The sequence below is a fragment of the Vespa velutina genome, chromosome 18 (assembly GCF_912470025.1).
Source record: "Vespa velutina chromosome 18, iVesVel2.1, whole genome shotgun sequence".
Lineage (NCBI taxonomy): Eukaryota > Metazoa > Arthropoda > Insecta > Hymenoptera > Vespidae > Vespa > Vespa velutina.
In genome coordinates this window covers 282847-303988 of record NC_062205.1, presented here as the reverse complement: position 1 = coordinate 303988, position 21142 = coordinate 282847, and the positions used below count along the sequence as shown (strand labels likewise).

Here is a 21142-nt window from a genome sequence, read left to right as displayed (position 1 = left end):
TACAACATAAGGCTTTCATCAATACAAAGATCTTGAAGCGGATGGAATGTATCATTGAAGGATTTTCGAAACATATTGACTACATCCCTAATTATCGACTGCAGATTGCCCTTGTATATGCATCATTTTGATGCCGGATATATCGGATGATGACTAAGAAGTTGTCACGTAGCCGCCGCCTATAGGCGGCGTTCATACCCACAAGTCATATTGTGTACGCCGCTTATAAGCGACGCTTATACCCACAGGTCATATTATGCGTGCCGCTTATAAGCGGCACTCGAAACGAAAGGGTTAAAGAGCTAACTGATATTTATCTTCAACTTCTTTAACGAGTAAAATCTCAAAATCAACTTTAATAAAATCCATTGGAAAAAGGTCTCACTGACAAAGATACAAAGAATCTTTGATCAGGAAAAATCCATTGGAAAAAGGTCACACTGACAAAGGTACAACTGAGAAAGAACTATCACCAGCTTGTTAATGATTTGCAAGTTTCATGGTCCAATAATGTCAAATACCTTGATATTACATTAAGTAAATACTTGAGATGGTCTTCTGTAGTAGAAGACCGAATTAAGAAATCCATCAAATTTACTGATGCTTTACTTCCACAAATCTCATCGATCGAAGTTCTTTCTAAGACGGTTTTATTAAACTTCTAGAAAATGTTTATTTGTCTGTTACTTACATACGGAATATAGATATGGTTGAGGAAAGACGTTAATTAAATCTATAAATATTTGGAAGTATACAAAATCGACATCTTAAAATAATATTTTGACTAATCAAGGGCATCTTTACCTGATATATTCATGAATGTTTCAATATTCCTCACATCCATAATTATGTCACCAATTTCATTGTTAGCAATTATGTTGAAAGAAACAAATTATGTTTAAAGATTCTTTGATCAAACAAACTATAAGTATTAATATACCATACCATACTAAATTGAGGTACTTTAGCTTACTGAAGGCTATAGTCATTTATTTTGTAAATATTGGATTGATGCAAAAATAATTGCGAATTTATCATTTTAAGTTTGGTACTGATTCTTCTAGTTACCTTTATTTTTTGTTACAGTCACGTGATCATTTTAATCAGTGAAATGACATTACTAATTACAGCTTATGTCCATTATTTTCATTCTTTCATTAGTATTGTTGAATATAATTTCTTAAATTAATTATGGGGAAAAAGCAAATTTGGTCGATTTTGTTATATAAGTTTAAATTGGAACGTAAACCAATCGAAATATCAAATTTGTTTTCAGTGAAGAGTCAACTAACCAATGTAGAACTCAACATTGGTTCAAGAAATTTTTTGACAGAAAAGAAAGATTAAAGATGAAGAGAGTAGTAGACGTCCTTCAATTATAAACAATAATTATTACAGTTATAAATATAATTATAATTAAAAATCATTATTGAAGCGTACTTTGCGGCCTCTCTTCGTTGTAATGCACGGTACGCTGACAACTCCAGCATCTTCTCATGGCGAAGTGGTAAACAGTGGAAGTGTCCAATATTTGCCATTGTTGCATGACATTCCTGCCTGGTATTGCCGATTTTCATAGTTTATAAGTCCTCTACTAATATTCAGATAGACTGCATGATTTCTAGTGAAACGGACTCATTTAGCTTCTGTCATCTCTAAAAGAATGACCGTCTTCATCCAGCTTCTATCGCTTGTTTCAATGAGATCACTGCCAAGGAAAAATCATCTCCTGTGCTAACCATGCACATGGCTCAGATTCCTTTTGGTATCAAAAAGCAGTTTTCCAATCTAACGAGGTTCAAACACGTTGTGGTGTACCTTCTGTTTTCCCTTCGCCTACAATGTTTTATCAACGTTTTTGACCATCTCAACACTTCAAACCATTCTTCTTTCACTGTACCAAGTTCAACGCCTTGTCGGAGAAGTATTAAGAAATGCTAAGAAGGGATCTTCATCAGTGTCTGGTCCGACAATTTCATCTGTCTGACAATAACGACATTTTGCCAATAAATAGGCGTTTGCAGCATCGCCCCTGGCTTACTCTTATAGGCATTCTACGCTTCTTCCAAAGAAGCATTATCTCACGTTATCACTGATAACACTCATTATCGCCTGTTATATGTTAGCATCTTGGCGTCTTACGCGTTTATACGGTGCAACTTCTGGATAACGTCAAGAGCCTTTGTTTTCGCGCGTGCAATTGTTACTTTGTGCAAATCTGCAAACTGAAGGTCATCATGCAACCTCTGAACGTTCTTCCTTATTAGCAGTCGCCTACGCGGAGCGATAGTCATAAAAACTTCTCTATTCATCTTCATCTTGTCGTTTCACCATCAAGGTAGTGCAAAACAATGCCGAGTAATACAATTTCATCAGATTTATTTATGAGAACTTGATCTCAGAAGATTTATTGGAACAAAGATTCTATCCATTTATTATTAGTATGGATGGAATCTTTGCTGTAAAGTGTAAATTCATTAATCTCGATGTTTGTTTCGAAACATTTGCAATGCAGAAAAAAGACTGGAGAAATAGATAAATATTGCGAGCATTGATGAAAGAGCTATAATATTTTACAAGATTTTTTCGATGTTGAAGAACGTTTTCTCTACAGTCCTGATATAGCTAATTAGGAGTAAGATACTGAAATCAGTTATTATCAACTATAATTTCGGTCGTACTATATGTAATAGGATGGAAAACTTTAAATACGTTTTTTCGAAACATTTTTCAAGTTGTTGCCAAAAAAGACTAGACCAATTGACTTAAAATTTTGCACATATACCAAGTGAATATGGACCTATAGCTGGAATTATAATTATAGTGATAGTTTGGATATTTCTCTTCTGTATCTTTGTTCTAGTTAAATCTTTCTAAAAAAATCGAACTTCAATTTCTATAGTTAATTTAATTAGTTTTAGTGATAACTAATTTAGTTTGAGTGATAACTATATTCATAGGTTTAATAAATCTTTGTTTTTTTGTTTCAAACGACTAAAACATAATTCGTGCGCCCAATTAAATTAGCATTTTACAACATGAGCTGCACATCGACATGCAACATGTACGTTTTTCTTATAAAAATTTTTATAAAAGTTTAAATATTGTGTATATTTAATATTATATTATGGGTACAAATATATCTATTAGGGAGAAAAGTATGTGTAGGTGTTAAAATTAATATTATTATTATGTTTATTAAATATTTGTCGACAAGAAAAATGTAAATATTTTTCAAAATGGCAGATAGTTTCATTAAAAATATTCTCTTGTTTTTATTTTCTACATTAGCAAAGAATGCTAGTAGTAGCAAGAACGAGAGTGACACAAGAGAGTATGTATATATTTCATTAATAATAAAATTAACTTTATGCACAGTAAAAAAAATCTAAAACAGTTTTTTAAAAAACGATAAATATTGTTATTTTAAATATTTTCTTCTCTTTCTTTTTTTTATTTGTAAATGTGAACGAATATAGACTTATTAAAGAGAAATGTATGTACGTACAGAATATTACGCCAGAACAAGGACGATTAGTACATCTTCGCAGAAGTGAAAAATCGTATCGTAAGATATCCAGAGAATTTGAACTATCGGTGATGACATGTCACCAACCTATAAAATATATTGAACATCACGGAACTTCAGATAACCTGCCTCGTAAAGCGAGACCTCGAAAAACCGATATGAGAACAGATCAAAAAATTCATGGATTATTTGAATTTGATAGATTTAAGACTACTGTCGATATTCACAAGGAAATATCTACAGATTTGGATACATAAATAAGTGTTCGGATTGTTCGACGAAGATTGAATGAGTTTCAATTAAATGGACGTATTGCAAGAAAATCATTCTATCAGAAAAAAATCAACGAGCTACAATTAAAAAGAACATCTTAATTAAATGCCGCAACAGTGGTTAAAAGTTGTATTCACCATCGAATTTAAATTTAATATGCTTAGATCTTATGGACAAATGTATATCAGACATCATATAGGTGAAGAATAAAGTGAACATAGTCTAAAACAAACTATAGAAGGTGATATTAAATGGGTACTAGTCTAGGGTGCTATGACTGTGAACGGCTCTATTTCATTGAATCGAAGGAATAATGAACAAATTTAATACATACCTAAATATTGTAAAACTTATTTATTAAATATTGTAAAAAATAAATATTGCAATTAATTCTACTTACTGAAGAGTACAACACATAGGATGTGTAGTAAATACATTTTTAAATGAATAAGATATTAATGTGATGAATACAATATCCGGACTTAAATCCTATAGAGATATTATGGATTGACGTGGATAAACATGTAAAGAAACACAAGCCAAAAAATATTAACAATTTGTATAACAGAATAGAAGAAGCTTGGGTTTCATCCCAATTAGTCGATACATTCGGTTTATCGAATCTGTCACGCAGGTGTGATGTTTTTAGAAATAAAGATTTAGGTACTAAATATTAATTGTAAGTAGGTTATTATTATTATAAATTAAAACTATTTGTGAAAATATAAATATTTCTATATGTACGTAAGGACGTTTCTATAAGAAATTTCTCTCCAACAAAAAAATAGATGAATTTTATTAATTATAATAAATTAAAAAACACTTTTCTTTCATAAAGTATGCCATAAAGTATGTAAAAAATAAAACTGATTTTTATTTAACTATTAAATGTGCAAATGCATAATAAAACAAATTTGATTTTGTTAACCGTACGTAAGTATGTGGCCACCACTGTGTACTGAAATAAAAATAATATTAATTTCTCAAATACTTGGTGAAAAATAAGAAAAATGCAGAACCATTTTGAAAATGATAATGAATAATTTTATTTAAAATAGTTTTTCATTTCATTTCTCTACATAAATATAGATACGAAAAGATCTACGTGTAGTATATGTTTACTTAACTTATAATGAGATTAATTTTAAATATTTATGGATAATACAAATACAAAACAATTTTCAGAGTCGCTGATATATAAAGTGTTTATATAATTTCAGAAAATTTAATAACGAAAGCTTTTTCATGAAATAATATAATTAAATGTTTAGAAATATATAGCAGGATTTTAAAAATAAACTTCTCCTTATTTAATAAGACAACAAGAGATCAACTAAAAAATGTCAAACCATCTTTCTAAAAATTACAATTTATCGATATTCGTATGTATGTAGTATACAAACATACACACATACAGACACGAAAGCAAAGATACTTATTATGTCCATCGTCTTTATGACAAATTATACAAACATATTAAATTCGATCAATGCAGGAGAATCATCAAACGTTCGAGTATACACCGCACAAAGTTTGCATTGACGTCTATGTGAATATAAAGGTACGACATATTATTATAATGCTGCTAAAAAGTGTTCAATGTTGGTATATAAAAGATGTACGATGCATATTAGCATCCGAACTGAGGATCGAAAATAACATCACGAGATAATAAACTAAATGGATATTTACACAACGCTAATCTGAACATCCTCACAGTAAGCCAACTTATTGTCTGGCTTTTATAATAAAACTCCTGATCTACTAGATTTTAACATCTTAAAAGATTTAAATCCATTATATTTTAAAACTTGGCTCTGACCACTCACTTATAATAATCACATACTAAAACAAATCTATCGTTTATAAAAAAACATGAACTCTGTGTAATGTAAAGACAAATTGAGCGTTATTCAAAAAAATTATAGAATTAAAACTGAACTGTAACATTCTGCTAAGAACTCCTCTTCAAATTGAAGAAACAATTAACAACATAACAGATGTACAAAAGGCCGTGTACAAAAGGCAACAATCATACAAAATGATTCATCCAAAAGAATTCTGAAATATTCTGACAATATTTTACAAAAATGGCAAGACAAAGCTAGATGGTAGAAAAATAATACAAGAATAAATAAAAGACAACTAAAGGCCGTGTACAAAAGGCAACAATCATACAAAATGATTCATCCAAAAGAATCCTGAAATATTCTGACAATATTTTACAAAAATGGCAAGACAAAGCTAGATGGTAGAAAAATAAAACAAGAATAAATAAAAGACAACTAAACACATTAACCAAAGAAGTAAAAAAAAGCATACAAGATACCCAGAATACCAAGATAATCACAATAACAGATACTTTTTAAAAAATCCCTAAAATCATTTTCACCAGTGATACAAGACACAAGACACAAAATATTCTTTTTGGAAGACAACCAAAAGAATGAAAAGACTAGTAATACCAGTACTAGCCATACGAAAACTCGATAGCTCATGGGCAAAAAGTATAGAAGACCAAATAGAAACATTCACTGATCCCAAAGAAACAAAATTTCATAACATATAAATTTATTTCGAAAGCTGAAATATTTATAGTCAATACATTCTACAAAAGCTTGAAAGAATAGATCCTGGAGACTTAATAAAAAATTAAACTATATATTAGATCGATTGATTTTATCAATCTTCCCCAAAACAATTAGCCGGAATAGATTTATGCAGATCTGGAGAATGTGGCATTTTTGCAATAATGATCTATTGCATAATAAATCAGACAGACTATTCATAATTAGAGAAGTTCTCAATTATATACACCACAAGTTCGAGACTGTGTATACACCAAAGCAGCAATTATCATTGGATGAAGGCGTAATACCTTGGCGGAGTAGATTATTTTTCCGCACATATAATCCTGCAAAAATCGTAAAATATGGGATTTTGATGCGGATGCTCTGAGAAGCGGCATCTGGATATATTTATAATTTCAAAGTATATTCAGGCTCAGAAGCGACGCTAGAAAATACGGTTCTAACGATTTTAGATCCTTATGTGGGATTCCATCACCATGTATATGTCGACAATTATTACAATAGCGTTCATACAGCCGAATTGCTCCTTTAACACGTTGACTGCCACGTCACCCATATTCGGATGACAGTAGAATTTCTGATTGAGCCCCGTCAACCTTATTGGGGTGACGCTTATTTGACTACTTGCAAAGGATATTCGTATGTGTTTGAAAAGATATTTTGCAGAGGAAGCAACAAAACTATTGAATATTAATTAATATAAACTATATTTATTAATATAAACTTAAATTTATAATGAATATTCATTAATATAAACTATTGTTATAAAAGTAATACGAAAATGGTTTATTAAGAAAATTATTTAGAATGTAAAACTTTAAAACATTCTATACAAATCTGGGGTTGATCGGGACAACTTGAACAATAAGTTGTTGTTTTCTTTAAATTCTCTCGTGTCTCTGATCAGCCCATTCGACGACTTTTATTTGCATAACATTGTTTGCATGCGCGTCTAATGCTTCCTCCGGAATCATTTTTCCGAACGACGATATTATGCTGACTCCGACGAAGACAAGGATTTGTTGTATTTTCAGTCAAACCTAATAATTTTGCAGCTAATAATTCCCTAAATCTAATTTTTCCAAGTTGATCGTTATAGGCAATGGACACATTATTGGCAAAATGAAAATTAGTGAATAGTAACTCGAATCTATTTTGTGACATTATAGTACCCGGTAATTGAAAATTATACAGTGGGCTTTTCGACCAATAATTGGCAATGGCATTTACTTTTACAACTTCCATATATAAAATCAGTCCCAAGAATTTTTTTATTTCTTCGGGATTAGTGGGTTTCCACTTATGCATCCGTGAACACGATGTTAGGTCAGATTTATTTAACTTTTGTTCCGCGTATCTTTTGTTTCTTTTTGTTTACAGCGGTACGCATGGCCTGAAGGAGATTTTACTGAAAACGCGCATAGCAGTCAACGTGTTAGAAGAAAACAAGAGTTTGCGGAACAATTAGAATAAATAGAGGACTTCCGACATTTAAATCGCTATCAAATGGGAAGCGGTAATGTTATGGTATAGGCCGGTATTGAATATTGCGAAAAGATAGAAATAAATTTTTTATCAGGCCGCATGAATAGAAGAAATACTGGATTTACCGGCCAAACTGCAGAAGCACATTCTACAAGCAGAAATAAAAAAAATATATTATTTGAAATTTGGCTAGAAACCATTTATTATCAAGTTATAAACAACTGAAATTGAAATAGGTAACAGCGTATTTTCCTTCGCAGAAGATAAAGGTCAAACGCGTTTATTTTATCCGTGCATAGTTATCATGTTTCATGAAACGATTCAGTATGATTGCTACTTTTAACAATTTTTTGATTGTTAAAAATATATTAATTGATTGTTAATTTTAACAATTTTTATTTTTAAAAATATGAAGGTTTTGGAATGAATTATATTGTGTGAACAAAGTATGCTTAAACTTCACGTCTATAAACTTGTTGAATGCAAAACACTAATAAAAAAATAAGATTATGATTCAACACTCGTTGTTTTTGTCTTCTTGCTTACTTCTTGGTATATTGATACCGACATATGTAAATAGATCGCGATAAATTAACACTAGATTGCCCAAGGAAGTCATTATGACTGCTTTTTAATTTCAATTAGAAAAACAATTATATATATAATGACACAATTTCTTAGAATTTTGTGATTTTTTGTACAACATATAAATGTGTTTACCAATAATTGTAGTTACCTCTCCCCCTCTTTCATTTCCGGTATATATATATATATATGTGTTATACCCATATTGCCCAAAAGCAGTCAAAATGACTTCTTGGGAAATTTTAAATAATCAAATGATTCTTATTATTGAATTGAGTAAATTTCTTATATTACCAGTTCGGCTCTGTATTGAAATAACAGTTTTCATTTTTCTTCGATTACCGTTACATGATAACATACAAGTACATGATAAATTGTTGATTTGGACATATACATGATAAGTTGCAGTTGCTCAATAAGCTAAAGTAATACTTGTTATTCGAATCTTTATGCAGTGATACTTGTTCTAACAAATTGTTTATTTTATTTCGTTTGCACCCTAAATTCATGAAAGAAATGGAGAATAGAAGTGAGTTATTGGAAAAGCTAACGAACATAAGTGAAGAGTGCTTCGATATAGAATCAGATGCCACAAATTCTGAACTATCATCTGAAGATGAAGCGGATTATATTCAAAGTGAAACACAGGTTTTCCTTATTTGGGGAAAGATGAACAACGACCATCGTCAATGCTTCTCAGTGAACACGTTTTGAAACTTATCGAGCCATATACAAGCTGTGGAAGAAATATCACGACCGATAACTTTTTCACTAACATGTCACTCGCGACAAAATTATTGACCAAAAAAATAACCCTAGCTGGAACTATTAGAGAAAACAAAAGAGAACTATCTAAAGCAGCCAAACAAACGAAGGATAACATGTCTCGTTTTTCCACTCTGCTATATAAATCAGAGAATTGTATTCTTGCAATATATAAAAGCAAACCAAATAAAAAAGTAGCTGTTCTAAGTTCTAAGCATAAATTTGTAAAAACTGATAAAAGTAATAAAAAAATGTTACCGGAATCTATTCAATTTTATAACAGCACAAAATTTGGAGTTGATATGGTGGATCAAATGGCCAGAAAATATACAGTAAAAGCTAGTTCTCGTAGATAGCCCCTCCAAATATTTTTCAATATTGTAAATTTGGCTGCTATAAATGCTTGGATTCTTTACAAAGAAACGACAGGAATACAAATACAACGAAAAGAGTCCTTGTTTCAATTAGCAGAACAGCTTTCCACCGAATATAGAGTTGCAAGACAGAAAAATTCATCAGAACATGAAGACCCACAAAGATCAACTGCAACATCATCAAATGTAACCCATTCTAACAAACGCAAAATTTGTCAAGTACGACTTTGCCACAACAACAAAACAAATAATATATGTGAAAAATGTCAAAGATATGTTTGCGGAAGATGTACACATAACAAAATTTCCACTTTCTTTTGCATAAAATGTACAAATAATAATGCATAAATTATTTTTTTTTCCAAGTGAAGTAAATTTTTTTTATTGTTAATATTTACTAATAACTTGTTATATAACTATAAATAATATAAAAAAATATTAAAAATAAATTTTAAACAAATTTCAAAACACATTAGTTATTCGTTCACAATGTTGTCATTTTAACTGCTTTTGGGCAATATAGGTATATATTAAGTTTCGGTCTTTCTAGTTTTAAATACAAAGCAAAGAATGTAACCATATAATGTTTTCTCTGACGATATCAGATAAATATAAATGTTCGATATTTCATCACTAATATCACGAGTAAACACGAATGAAAACTAAGCGTTAATTAATTTTATGGTTGGTTAAATTACTCCAATCGACAAAGCAAAAAGACTCTAACCTAAGCTCATAAAAACAGCCATACACAATATAAGAAAACAAGGAAAAAACACAATTGAAAATCCTAAAATGGAATTACTAATGGTCATGCTCGTCAAAAATTTATTAAAGAAATTATAATCAGTAACTTGTATCGATTCGAATCTTTCGTTATTGTCATAATGTAAAATTAGGAAAACGTTCATATGTGTGTAAATGTTGAAAGAATGCTAGAAATAATATATATAACAATGAAACGTAATTCTAGGAATTGTGAGCGATAAAAATGAATGTTTATGTATATGCAGAGATTAAGCAACGTCTATGCGCATTTTTTATAAACGAGCTTTGTCTGGATTTAATACGTAGATCCGCATCCTAAAAGATATACATGGATGAAAGAAAGTGATAATGAGCGAGAGAAAGAAAGAAAGAAACGTAAACAATATAAAATCAATGCGGAGAGAATAGAATATAACAGAACAGAATAGAGTAAAGAGAGCAGAGCAGAGCAGAGCAGAACAGAACAGAACAGAACAGAACAGAACAGAACAGAGCAGAGCAGAGCAGAGCAGAACAGAGCAGAGCAGAACAGAGCAGAGCAGAACAGAGCAGAGCAGAGCAGAGCAGAGTAGAGCAGAGCAGAGCAGAGCAAACCAAAGCAAAGCAAAGCAAAGCAGAGCAGAGCAGAGCAGAGCAGAGCAAAACAAAACAAAGCAAAGCAGAGTAGTTGAGTATTATCGAGCATCGAGTGTAGAGCAAATGTATAGACAAGAAGAACTTTGTATATCTCGAGAGACAGTATAGAGAACCTTTTTATATCTTTATTTGAATAAAAGCATTTATTGTTTTCCATACTTTGGCGGTTTCCTAAACTCACCTACAATAACGAATACCAGAGGGATTTAAATTTGTTCACTTACTATTTAAGAAGTTCTATGGTGGTTCTAAAATACTCATTTCCAATGTAGATAGTAAATTAACTTGAGAAGGCAATGATTACCTAAAAAAGGATTAAAAAAAATTTATATTTGTTATATGAAGTAAGTATTTTATCTTTAAATGAGGATGATCTAATTGGTCAGGTTAACGTAACATTAACGTAATGTCGTATGCTCTCACATATACACTTAAAATAAATTGATGCAATTCTAATTTAGCAGTTTGAGCAAAAACACAATTACTCATTTTAGTACTTTAAAGTCGTTTATATCAGCTTTGCGAATTTTTTAATAATTTAAACACATGTAATGACTATATTTCATTTACGATAATAATTTCTTTTTTACGTAAAACTACATATATTTTACAATAAAATAAAAAATACTTCATTTTTAAAAGAAATATGTTAATTTTAACAGATAACAGATGCAACGAAAATCATATATTTTTCAAGATACTTTTGGACGGTATTCGAAAAATTTATAAAGTATTATAAGAATTAAGCAATAACGCGACTGGGGTACCGGATCCCAGGATCTTTACGATTTCTGTTTTTTTTATACCTTAATATCCTTGTTAAAAGAATAGATTTATTATGAGTAATAAATCTTTGTATTATTTTGCAACGCAGTGAAAAGTTAATTATTTCTACTAATATTAAATTTATTGTAATAAAAAGAATTGTAAATTTAAATTGGCTATAAAATTTCAACATTTACTTACCAATATTCTTCTGTAAAACAAATGTATTAGTGTCTTGATCATCTTCCGTGATGCACTGACTCTATTACGCGATAATTATTTATTCATTAAAAGACAATGAATTGAATTCACTAATACTTATTGTTTGTTTTATATGTAAATACAGGTAAACGATATAACAGTATAACGCAAATATTCCGTTCCATAGAAATGATACATTATATAAATTCTGTTACGCGAGACTCGAATCTAATAGAACACACAATCTAACAAAACTTCATGCACATAACGCATAAATGTTTTGAATAAAATAAGGTAAAATAAGTGAAAAGATAAAAATCGAATAATTTCAAGAGCGCGTTATATCGTAATTGCATTATACGGGTGTTACCTGTATACTTTATATGATTATAAAAAAGAAGTTAAGGCTGTTCACTAACCCAGGATTTTTAATGGTTTACGTCATCAATGAAACGAAGATTTATCTACGGCTTTTTGATTTAAAATTTTTGAAAAAGCTTTTTCTTTCGAAAAAAAAAAATTGCGTTAAAAAACGGTATTTTTAGAAAATAGTTTATGCACAAATAAAAACATTTTTGAACATTTTTCACTCGATCGTTTTAATAAACTTTGATCAGATGATTTTATGATAAAAATAAGAAAATACATGTCCAGGAATCGTTTATGTCAAGGGATCTAAATTTATAAATTATTGGTAAATTTTGAAAAAATTTGTAATTTTTTTTGGATTTTATAGACTAAAAAGACAAAGATTCTACAAAGTATATATAGATCAAGCACATAGATTCGTAATTCAGGAAATTTTAAATTTGAAGTTCAATGATTCCGGTTATTTGTTTTATTCAAATCAATGTAAATGAAAATAATGAACTAATTTACTCTTTCTTTCCTTATTTGATAATTTAGTAAGGTATTATTATCCAATCTGTTATATTACTACCGGCTAATGACTGATGTGAATTTCGCAGTGATCTGTGCTAGGTAGGACATAGTATAATTTTGTTCGATGACAAATGCATGTAAAGTATATATATTTGTCGATTATTTTTTCAAAATTAATAATTTTTAAACATATATATTATACATTATTTTTCATAAAGATCAAAATATGAGTTCGTTTCCACATAATCTACGAGGTTTTTCTCCCAATGCTATTTTGTTATAGTTTCCTCTATAGTAGTTCACTTTATATTATTACTATTATTACTACTATACTATAATAATAATATGTAATGTAATAATATAGTAATAAAAACATTAATAAAAAGAAATAAAAGAATATACTTATATTGTATACATCATGATACATATGATGACGGTAATTTATGATAACAAAAGAAAAAATATATCATTTTACATGACTAATACAAATGGCATATGAAAAAAAGTAATGTTTCTTTTGTTTTTGCCCGCTATGGTTTTTTTTTATCTTAGTACTTTATGATCTTTATGCATTGGATTCCACATTGTTTCTTATTCACTATTTATATACTAATATAAATAGATTTATATATTAATTCTTATATGCGTCAATTTTATTTATTATTTCTATGCTTTTATCGTAAAACAAATATGTACAGACATCCTATCTAACACGAATCACTGTGAGACAGGCATGCTACCATAAAAAAAAGATATACATATGAGAGACTGAAAAGTTCGTTCACAGTCTACTAAACTATTGACTCTATCTACACGAAACCAATTGATATATCGCGTGAGAGGAGAATAATCAACACAAGCTTATACATCAATACGAAAGACGTATGATTGTTACAACGTTTCCCGCTTGTTTCGTAGTTCATATTTTGTCCATATCTATCGCTGAAGACACATACGCTTTGAACAAAAGATAGTGAACAGCCTTACATAAAACTTTATACGACAAAAACTGACTCTAAAAATTTGCGCGCAATTTATTCAAATACACATGTTCATAGAAGTTAATTGAAATCGCAAACAAATTTAAATAAACTTAAAAACAATCAACTTCACGATTTTTCTTTTACCTTATTGAAATAAGAATCGACCTATTCATGGCTGCATGAACAACAGCAGAATAAGATCTGAAACAAAATGAAAGCAATATTATTAGTATCATTATTATAATAAAGAAAACTCCTTGAATGTATATGTATATTAAAGAAATAAAAAGAGGTTACTTGAATTTCTATTAATAAAAAGTAACAAATGAAATAAACAAAAATAGTGCGAAATAAAAAGGAGTAATAAACAATATTAACTATTAACTATTAACTATTAACTATTAACTATTAACTATTAACTATAAAATATTAATCACATTTATAGCGCTAATTATTTTATAATGAAAGGAAATTAATTAATACTTAGTACATTAATAATATTATAATAAAAGTACATTAATTAATACAATTATTAATTATGGTTTATTTAAAAATGATGATAATTATCCTAAAATAAAATAAAATAAAATTATGATGAAACAATCAATAAGAAAATAATATTACTTACGTACCTACATTTGTAGCAGAACAGTCGAGTGTTGCCGCAGGGATCATATTATTGAATAGTGAGAAGGAAGTCACCTTCCCTAACTTTGTTTATCATGCGGCAACAAAAAACTTTCCTATAAAATAACAAACAAAATAGTACAATAGAAAGTTCGTTCTTATTAATGTTCTTTTACTAGAATTTACTTGAAAATTTAAAAATCATACATTTAATTTATTTTCAGCTACATACGAAGAGCAGTGAAAAACAAAACTCAATCTTCACTGTACTGTGTATAAAGCTTCGTCGATTCGTAGAATATTATGTATTATAATCTGTAAAATGAAAATGTTTTATTAATATAAATTAAGATTATATACATACATACACGTATAAAATCAAGATTTAGAGAAAATGATTGAAACAATTTATCTCACAAAATAATTTTCGAGAGTAATACATACATATATATATATAATAGCTCTAAAAAAGATCCGTTCGACAACACAAAACTTACAGAATGTCCTCTTTATTGTCTTCCAAATTTTCTTTCAATTGTAACTCAGGCATTCAGTCACCTTCTACACGTTTATATCACACACTTGCCAATAACAATCCGGATATAAATACGAGTGTGCAAGTATATCTATGAATATATAGTTACATAAATGTGCGTATTATATGTACATATCGTATATCCGTATATATACGATTTAAACGAAAATCGAACTACAATCAATCATGATTAAAACCCAAATAAAGAATACACACCGGAAAAATAAAAGCTGAGAATTCTAGAAAAAGTATAACGCAATAATCCCCACGATAGACACGTCTAAATGACAATTTTATTTTCACGAATATATTTCAAACGCGCCATTTTTTCGACTTGCAAATGCTATAAAAATCACATGTCTGACTATCGATTAGTATATTGAAAGAATCTATAATTTAGAAAAAAAAACATGTTAATTACCCGTAATAAGAAGAATATCAAAACTTCGTGTCGCTAGTACAGGTAAATCCTAAATGGCCTTGACAATAACAGCGGTAGGATGAAGCCTTATAAAGCGCAATCTTGTGGACATTTTGTACAATAGATCAGGACCGAATTAATAGTTTGCGAATCGTATGCCATTCCATTTTATCTATTTGACTCTTTCATATATATTTAGTTTACGAAAAGAATAGTACACTTTGTAAATTTTATAATAGTTTTGGAAGATTGTAGAATTATATAGTTTTCTATCCGTATATGTCTTCAGTTACAGAAGTAATTATATGTCAATTTCATTGAGCTTAACATGTCATTTATAGAGCTTGCTTCGACTTCCCATTCGAAAAGTGTTACAATATCTAAAAATTGTGAATACGCTCCTGATCTGATCACATCTTCATCACGTACATTTGTTTACACTCCTCACTTGTCTCAAACGAATTATGATACTAATGGCGTATTCTAATCTATAGACTAGCAGTAAGATTCATATAACAATAGAGAGGAAAATGTTGAAAAGTCCTGCAACAAATGAATAAATAAAAGCGAATAATAAATAAATTGATCTATGTAATAAATTTCAATCTTTCTTGTAAATATTTGGAAGAAATAATATTTATCCGTATCTATTCATTTTTTATTTAAAAACGTCTAATAATATAGAATTTATAATTAAAATGAAATGTTAGAAATCGATAGAAGTCGGAAATCATAAGAAATGTTCAGACTGTTACTTTCAAAAAAAAACTGAAACGACAAATTCGCAAGGAAGTAATAATTTGAAATAAATAATGGTTTCTTGGTTTTTAAAAAAATAATCGGACAATGAAGGCTTTTATGCAAAACCTTTATTATATATATTTGTTCCGATTTGTTTTAATTGTTTTACTCTTTTAAAAGATATTAAATCCTCTAAAATTCAATTCTTTTTTCGTGTCTACAAACAAAATTATATATTGTATAAAAATTATATAATATTATTTCTACTAATACAATTATACTATATAATTCATATTTTTATTTTGCATGTACGGACATAAGATGTAATTTTTTTTTGTCTAACTTATCATTCCCTTTTATCTTCACTGGGCCTTCAACATTATTATTACAACATGTTTTTTATAAGGCTTCTTTAATTTCACCATATAAATTTTGTTAAGATAAATCTGTTACAGAAATAAGATTTTATTATTGCAAAAGCTAAGTCCCTTAAAAGTCAAATCGTTTTATATTTTCTTAATTTTTGAAACACAAATGTAGAAGCGTAGAATATGTATTAGGGGGACCGGAAAGTAATGTCGTTTCTGCGCATGTCGATATTTGATTGTCATTTGTCAGCTCATTGTGTACTTCGAAGTCGTGTCAAAGATATTTTAAGGTTATTGTAAATAATTAAATATTAGACTTTTTTTGCAATTTGGGGTGAAATGGCCAGCCAAATACCAGAAGAGCATATCCGGCATTATATGCTTTTTGAGTTTCGCAAGGGTAGTAACGCAACAGTTGCGACCACAAACATTTGCGATGTTTATTCAAGTGCATTAGACGTTCGTAAATGCCAAAGATGGTTCTTTGAACTTAATCTGGTAATTTTGGTCTCTCTGACTCCTATCGATCAGGAAGACCAACAACATTAGACAACGACATGTTATGGGCAGAAGTGGAAGCAAATTCATGTCAGACAATCGAGAAACTCTCAAACACCCTTAACCAACCTTGGTCGACCATCCAAGAACATTTGCAGCAGATTAGAAAAATAAGCAGAGCAGGTGTTTGGGTCCACCATAATCTGGCCGAAGAGAACAAAGCCAATCGATCCATCACATGCAACGTATTGCTTCAACGACACCATACAGAACCGTTTTTTGATCGTTTGATCACCGGAGACAAAAAATGAGTCCTATATGATAATCCAAAACGCAAAAGGCAGTGGCTCTCTCCAAATGAATTACCACGAAGTACTGCGAAGCCGGGTTTACATCCCAAAAAGGCGCTTCTATGTGTTTGGTGGAGTATACGCGGAATTGTTCATTTTGAAGTGCTGAAACCTGGACAAACTGTTAATGCAGATCTTTATTGTAAACAATTGGATCGAGTGAACCAATCTTTAATCGAAAAGTATCCGGCGATTGTCGACAGAAAAGGTGTTATTCTGTAACACGACAATGCAAGACCACACTGTGCAAGACAAACCTTGGAAAAAATTAATGAATTGGGGTGGGAGGTACTGCCTCACCCAACATACTCACCCGATATCACACCTTCAGATTTACATTTATTCCGATCGCTACAACATTTTCTTAGTGGCAAAAAATTTGAAAATTTGGATAATGTCCAAAATGCCATCTCGAGGTATTTTACTCAAAAACCAATTGATTTCTATCGGTCCGTCATTGAAAATTTGCACACTAGACGGCAAGAGGTTGTTGATAACGAAGGTGATTACATTATTGATTATAAATAAAAATTTGTTACAAATTTATTCTTTTGAATTTAATTTAAGAAAGCGACATTACTTTCCGGTCCCTCTAATATTTATTGCAAAAATGTTTATCATCATGAAAAAAATTACCAGTGACCAACAATGACATCTTCTATTATATGAGTAATTGGCAAGTAACAAAATGCAAACGTCAAAGTTGCATTAACATATTGGATATCGGTAAGAAGGTACTGGAAAACAGGACTTTCCCAGTGTAGCAGTTATATCGTACTGTAATAAAGTAAACTACATGAAATCAATACATAAAAATGCCAGTATTAAATGAAGCACGTTCTGAAAATAAATGTTTGTTTAAAAAGTATAGTTCTACAGCTATATATTCCTTGCATTAATGGAACTATAAACTGGTACGTATTTGAATGATACATACTAGGTTTCAAACTATTTATGTGATTTTTAGGAATCAAAAAGGATAGTTTTCCTTGAATGTTCAAATATATACTTTTGTTTAAATAATTTTAATTGTAAATGTTATATATACATATTATCTAATATTGCTTAATATGCATTTAAATATACACAAAAACTTGTATTTCATTAATGTTTTAATCATTAAAATTTCTTTCATATTTTTTTTTTTTTATAGGCTGTTATTGAACCACATACATAGAATTTTTAGATATAATTCTAGAATAGTATAATTTAGAACAAAAAGTTAATGTGACTCTTTTTTCACATTTTGTATATATATATATATATATATATATATATATATATATATATATATATATATATATATATATATATACGATATAGACAACCAGAATTCGATAGAATGCTTCTTGGAGATGTTGATTGTCTGTTCTTATCCTTTTTATTCTTTTTACTCACACCTATTGCTAATCTTATGACTAATGAAAAAATAAGTTTTAATATGTATAAATTACAATCACAAAAATTGTTATATGTCTAAATAGCTTAAAATGAAGCAAAATATTGTATTCTGATTAACACAATTATTTAATTATAAATGTTCAATTTTTATAACCAGTTACTACTACATGATTTAATGATACTAATGTAGTATGTTATTTCTTAATGATGCAAATGTAATAAAATTAGTAATTTCATTTTTTTTTCGTGAAAATGAAAAACAATTTCCTTATAATATATAAATATTTTATTAAATATTGACCATTTTGATTCAATATCTTTTGCCATTTTTCTTGTAGTAATATAATTCCATGGGTCATAAAACATCTGATCTTACAAAAAATTGATCCAAGTGATTTTTGACATCTTCATTTGAAGTGAATGTTTTATCATTTAAGAATTTTTGTAAAGACCGAATCAAGTAATAAACCGAGGGTACCACTCACATCTGGCGAATATGATAGGTGTGCTAGCACATCCCATCCAAACTGTAATAACTTTTGACAGATTACGAAAAACTTGTATGTGGTCTGACATTATCATGGTTTCTTTCACTACATCTTTTCCGTTAATCAATTCTAGGCTTTTCTGTTTGACGGAATCACTCAATTTTTCTAGTCGGTGGCAGTAAACTTTCGAATTAATTGTGGGATAATTAAGTAGAAGTTAAAAAAAATAATTCTCTTAAAATCCCACCAAACAGAAAACATCACCTTTTTTATGAATACCGATTTTCGAAGTACTTTGAGTGAGCTCATTTCTTATAATCTATGATCACTTGCGTTTGACATTGTTATAGACAATCCATTTCTCGACATTAGTTATGATTCGCTTTAGAAATGGATCATTTTCTTAATGCTTGAGGAACATATCACAAATGTTAATGCGAAGGAGAAAATCTTTTTCTTTAAGAATATGTGGAAGCCATATAGTATAATCTGTTTTTTCGAAGATTAAACACCGAATTAAACTAATGAGTCTCGTTCTTTTGATAAGTCAATAAAGGCTGACGTAAAAAAGAAAAAAATATGTTTGATAAATAATTCAGGTAATGTCCATGTGACGATATTAATATTTATCAAATCAGAAAATGGATCGATCAAATTCATATATATATATACGATTAGGATATCAAAATTATGATAATTACATGTGTGATCATCGATGATTGGCATTGATCATATCGAATAGTTTTCGTTCTTGTCGGTTATATCTGTTACGTTTCACTCCACATCAATCTCTCCTTTTTTACTAGTATCACAACTGATATTATGATGATGATGATGTTGATGATGATAATGATGATTATGATTATGATTATTATTATTATTATTATTATTATTATTATTATTATTAGTATTAGCGTTATTAATAATAATAATATTAATAATATTAATAATATTAATAATAATAATATTATTATATAATAATAATAATAATAATATTAATATATTTATTTTATAGATGTTTTGGATATGGCCACCATCAACCTCAAAGTCCCAGATAAAAGAGGATGCAAGAGGATGCTATGATATGAAGAATTGGACAATAAGAGAAAGGACTGCAAGGCTAGGTTTCTTTGTCAGAAGTAGGAAGCTTCTGGAACTTTGCTATTATCGAGTATATAGACAAGTACTTAAAAGAGCCTAAAAGAATTCTAAACCATAAGGATCCTTTAGGGAAACTTTAACAAAATCAAAATGACAGACGATTTACTTGTGCAATTTGTATCAGATCTGAATGTCAATCTGCTTATGAGTTCAATAACACTTGATAACATTATCGGAAAGATGCTTGCTGAAAAGCAATGCTGGGAGAAAATTGCGGTATTCATTGAGAACGTGCTGGGACGGAATTTGATGTAATAAGGGAATCTGACGTAATAAGGGAATCTGACGTAATAAGAGAATCTGATGTAATAAGGGCGAAAGGAGGGCAATAGCAAAATAGAAATCCTAGAGCTTATCACTTTATTATAACGATTATAATATACGATTATATTGCTATAAACGGTTCTTGGATGGATTTTTATGCCTAAATTGGAGGCGAGTTTTTAATGAGCGAGTATCTCACACTGTGGAGTAAGTTCATTGAGAATGCATAATACATTTTCCTCCCAAGGAAAAAAAATTACTATTATTTTTATTATCGTCATCATTATCATTATTATCATCATCATCATTGTGATACTATAATGATAGGCCATCACTATTTCTCAAATATGATTGCCCTATACATCTACTTATAGTTGAATTATGAAATTCATAGTTTTTTTACCAAGTATACTTTTCCTAGTTCTCAGAAATATAGATTTCTTTTATTTAA

At 29.4% G+C, this 21142-nt stretch overlaps 1 protein-coding gene and 1 long non-coding RNA gene across 4 annotated transcripts; one reads left to right on the top strand and one right to left on the bottom strand.

Moving 5' to 3' along the window:
• Nucleotides 1-10947: 10947 nt before the first annotated feature.
• Nucleotides 10948-15474, bottom strand: LOC124955316. 3 transcript variants are annotated; one of them, XR_007102833.1, is made up of 7 exons: nt 15421-15474; nt 14962-15090; nt 14672-14779; nt 14470-14580; nt 13982-14038; nt 11973-12033; nt 10948-11310 (listed from the first exon to the last, which is right to left on the bottom strand). It is a non-coding gene; the product is annotated as an uncharacterized LOC124955316 (long non-coding RNA). The 3 variants fall into 3 exon arrangements; XR_007102831.1 differs by lacking the exons at nt 10948-11310; nt 11973-12033 and having other exon boundaries at nt 13297-14038; XR_007102832.1 differs by lacking the exons at nt 10948-11310; nt 11973-12033 and having other exon boundaries at nt 13297-14038; nt 15216-15456.
• Nucleotides 15475-16868: 1394 nt separating this feature from the next.
• On the top strand, nt 16869-19321 carry LOC124955541 (histone-lysine N-methyltransferase SETMAR-like). The gene is made up of 5 exons (XM_047510119.1): nt 16869-16992; nt 17061-17301; nt 17368-17559; nt 17614-17793; nt 19216-19321. Exons 1-5 carry the CDS (start codon nt 16869-16871, stop codon nt 19319-19321), a joined length of 843 nt encoding a protein of 280 aa, XP_047366075.1.
• Nucleotides 19322-21142: the final 1821 nt, after the last annotated feature.

Bases quoted from the DNA above. Each gene is read 5' to 3' on its own strand.
- LOC124955541 (XM_047510119.1), top strand. From the start codon at position 16,869: ATGGCCAGCCAAATACCAGAAGAGCATATCCGGCATTATATGCTTTTT. The intron at 16,993-17,060 runs GTAAATGCCAAA...CCTATCGATCAG, and splicing joins TTCAAGTGCATTAGACGTTC to GAAGACCAACAACATTAGAC. The intron at 17,794-19,215 runs GTATTTTACTCA...TTATCATTTAAG, and splicing joins GTCCAAAATGCCATCTCGAG to AATTTTTGTAAAGACCGAAT.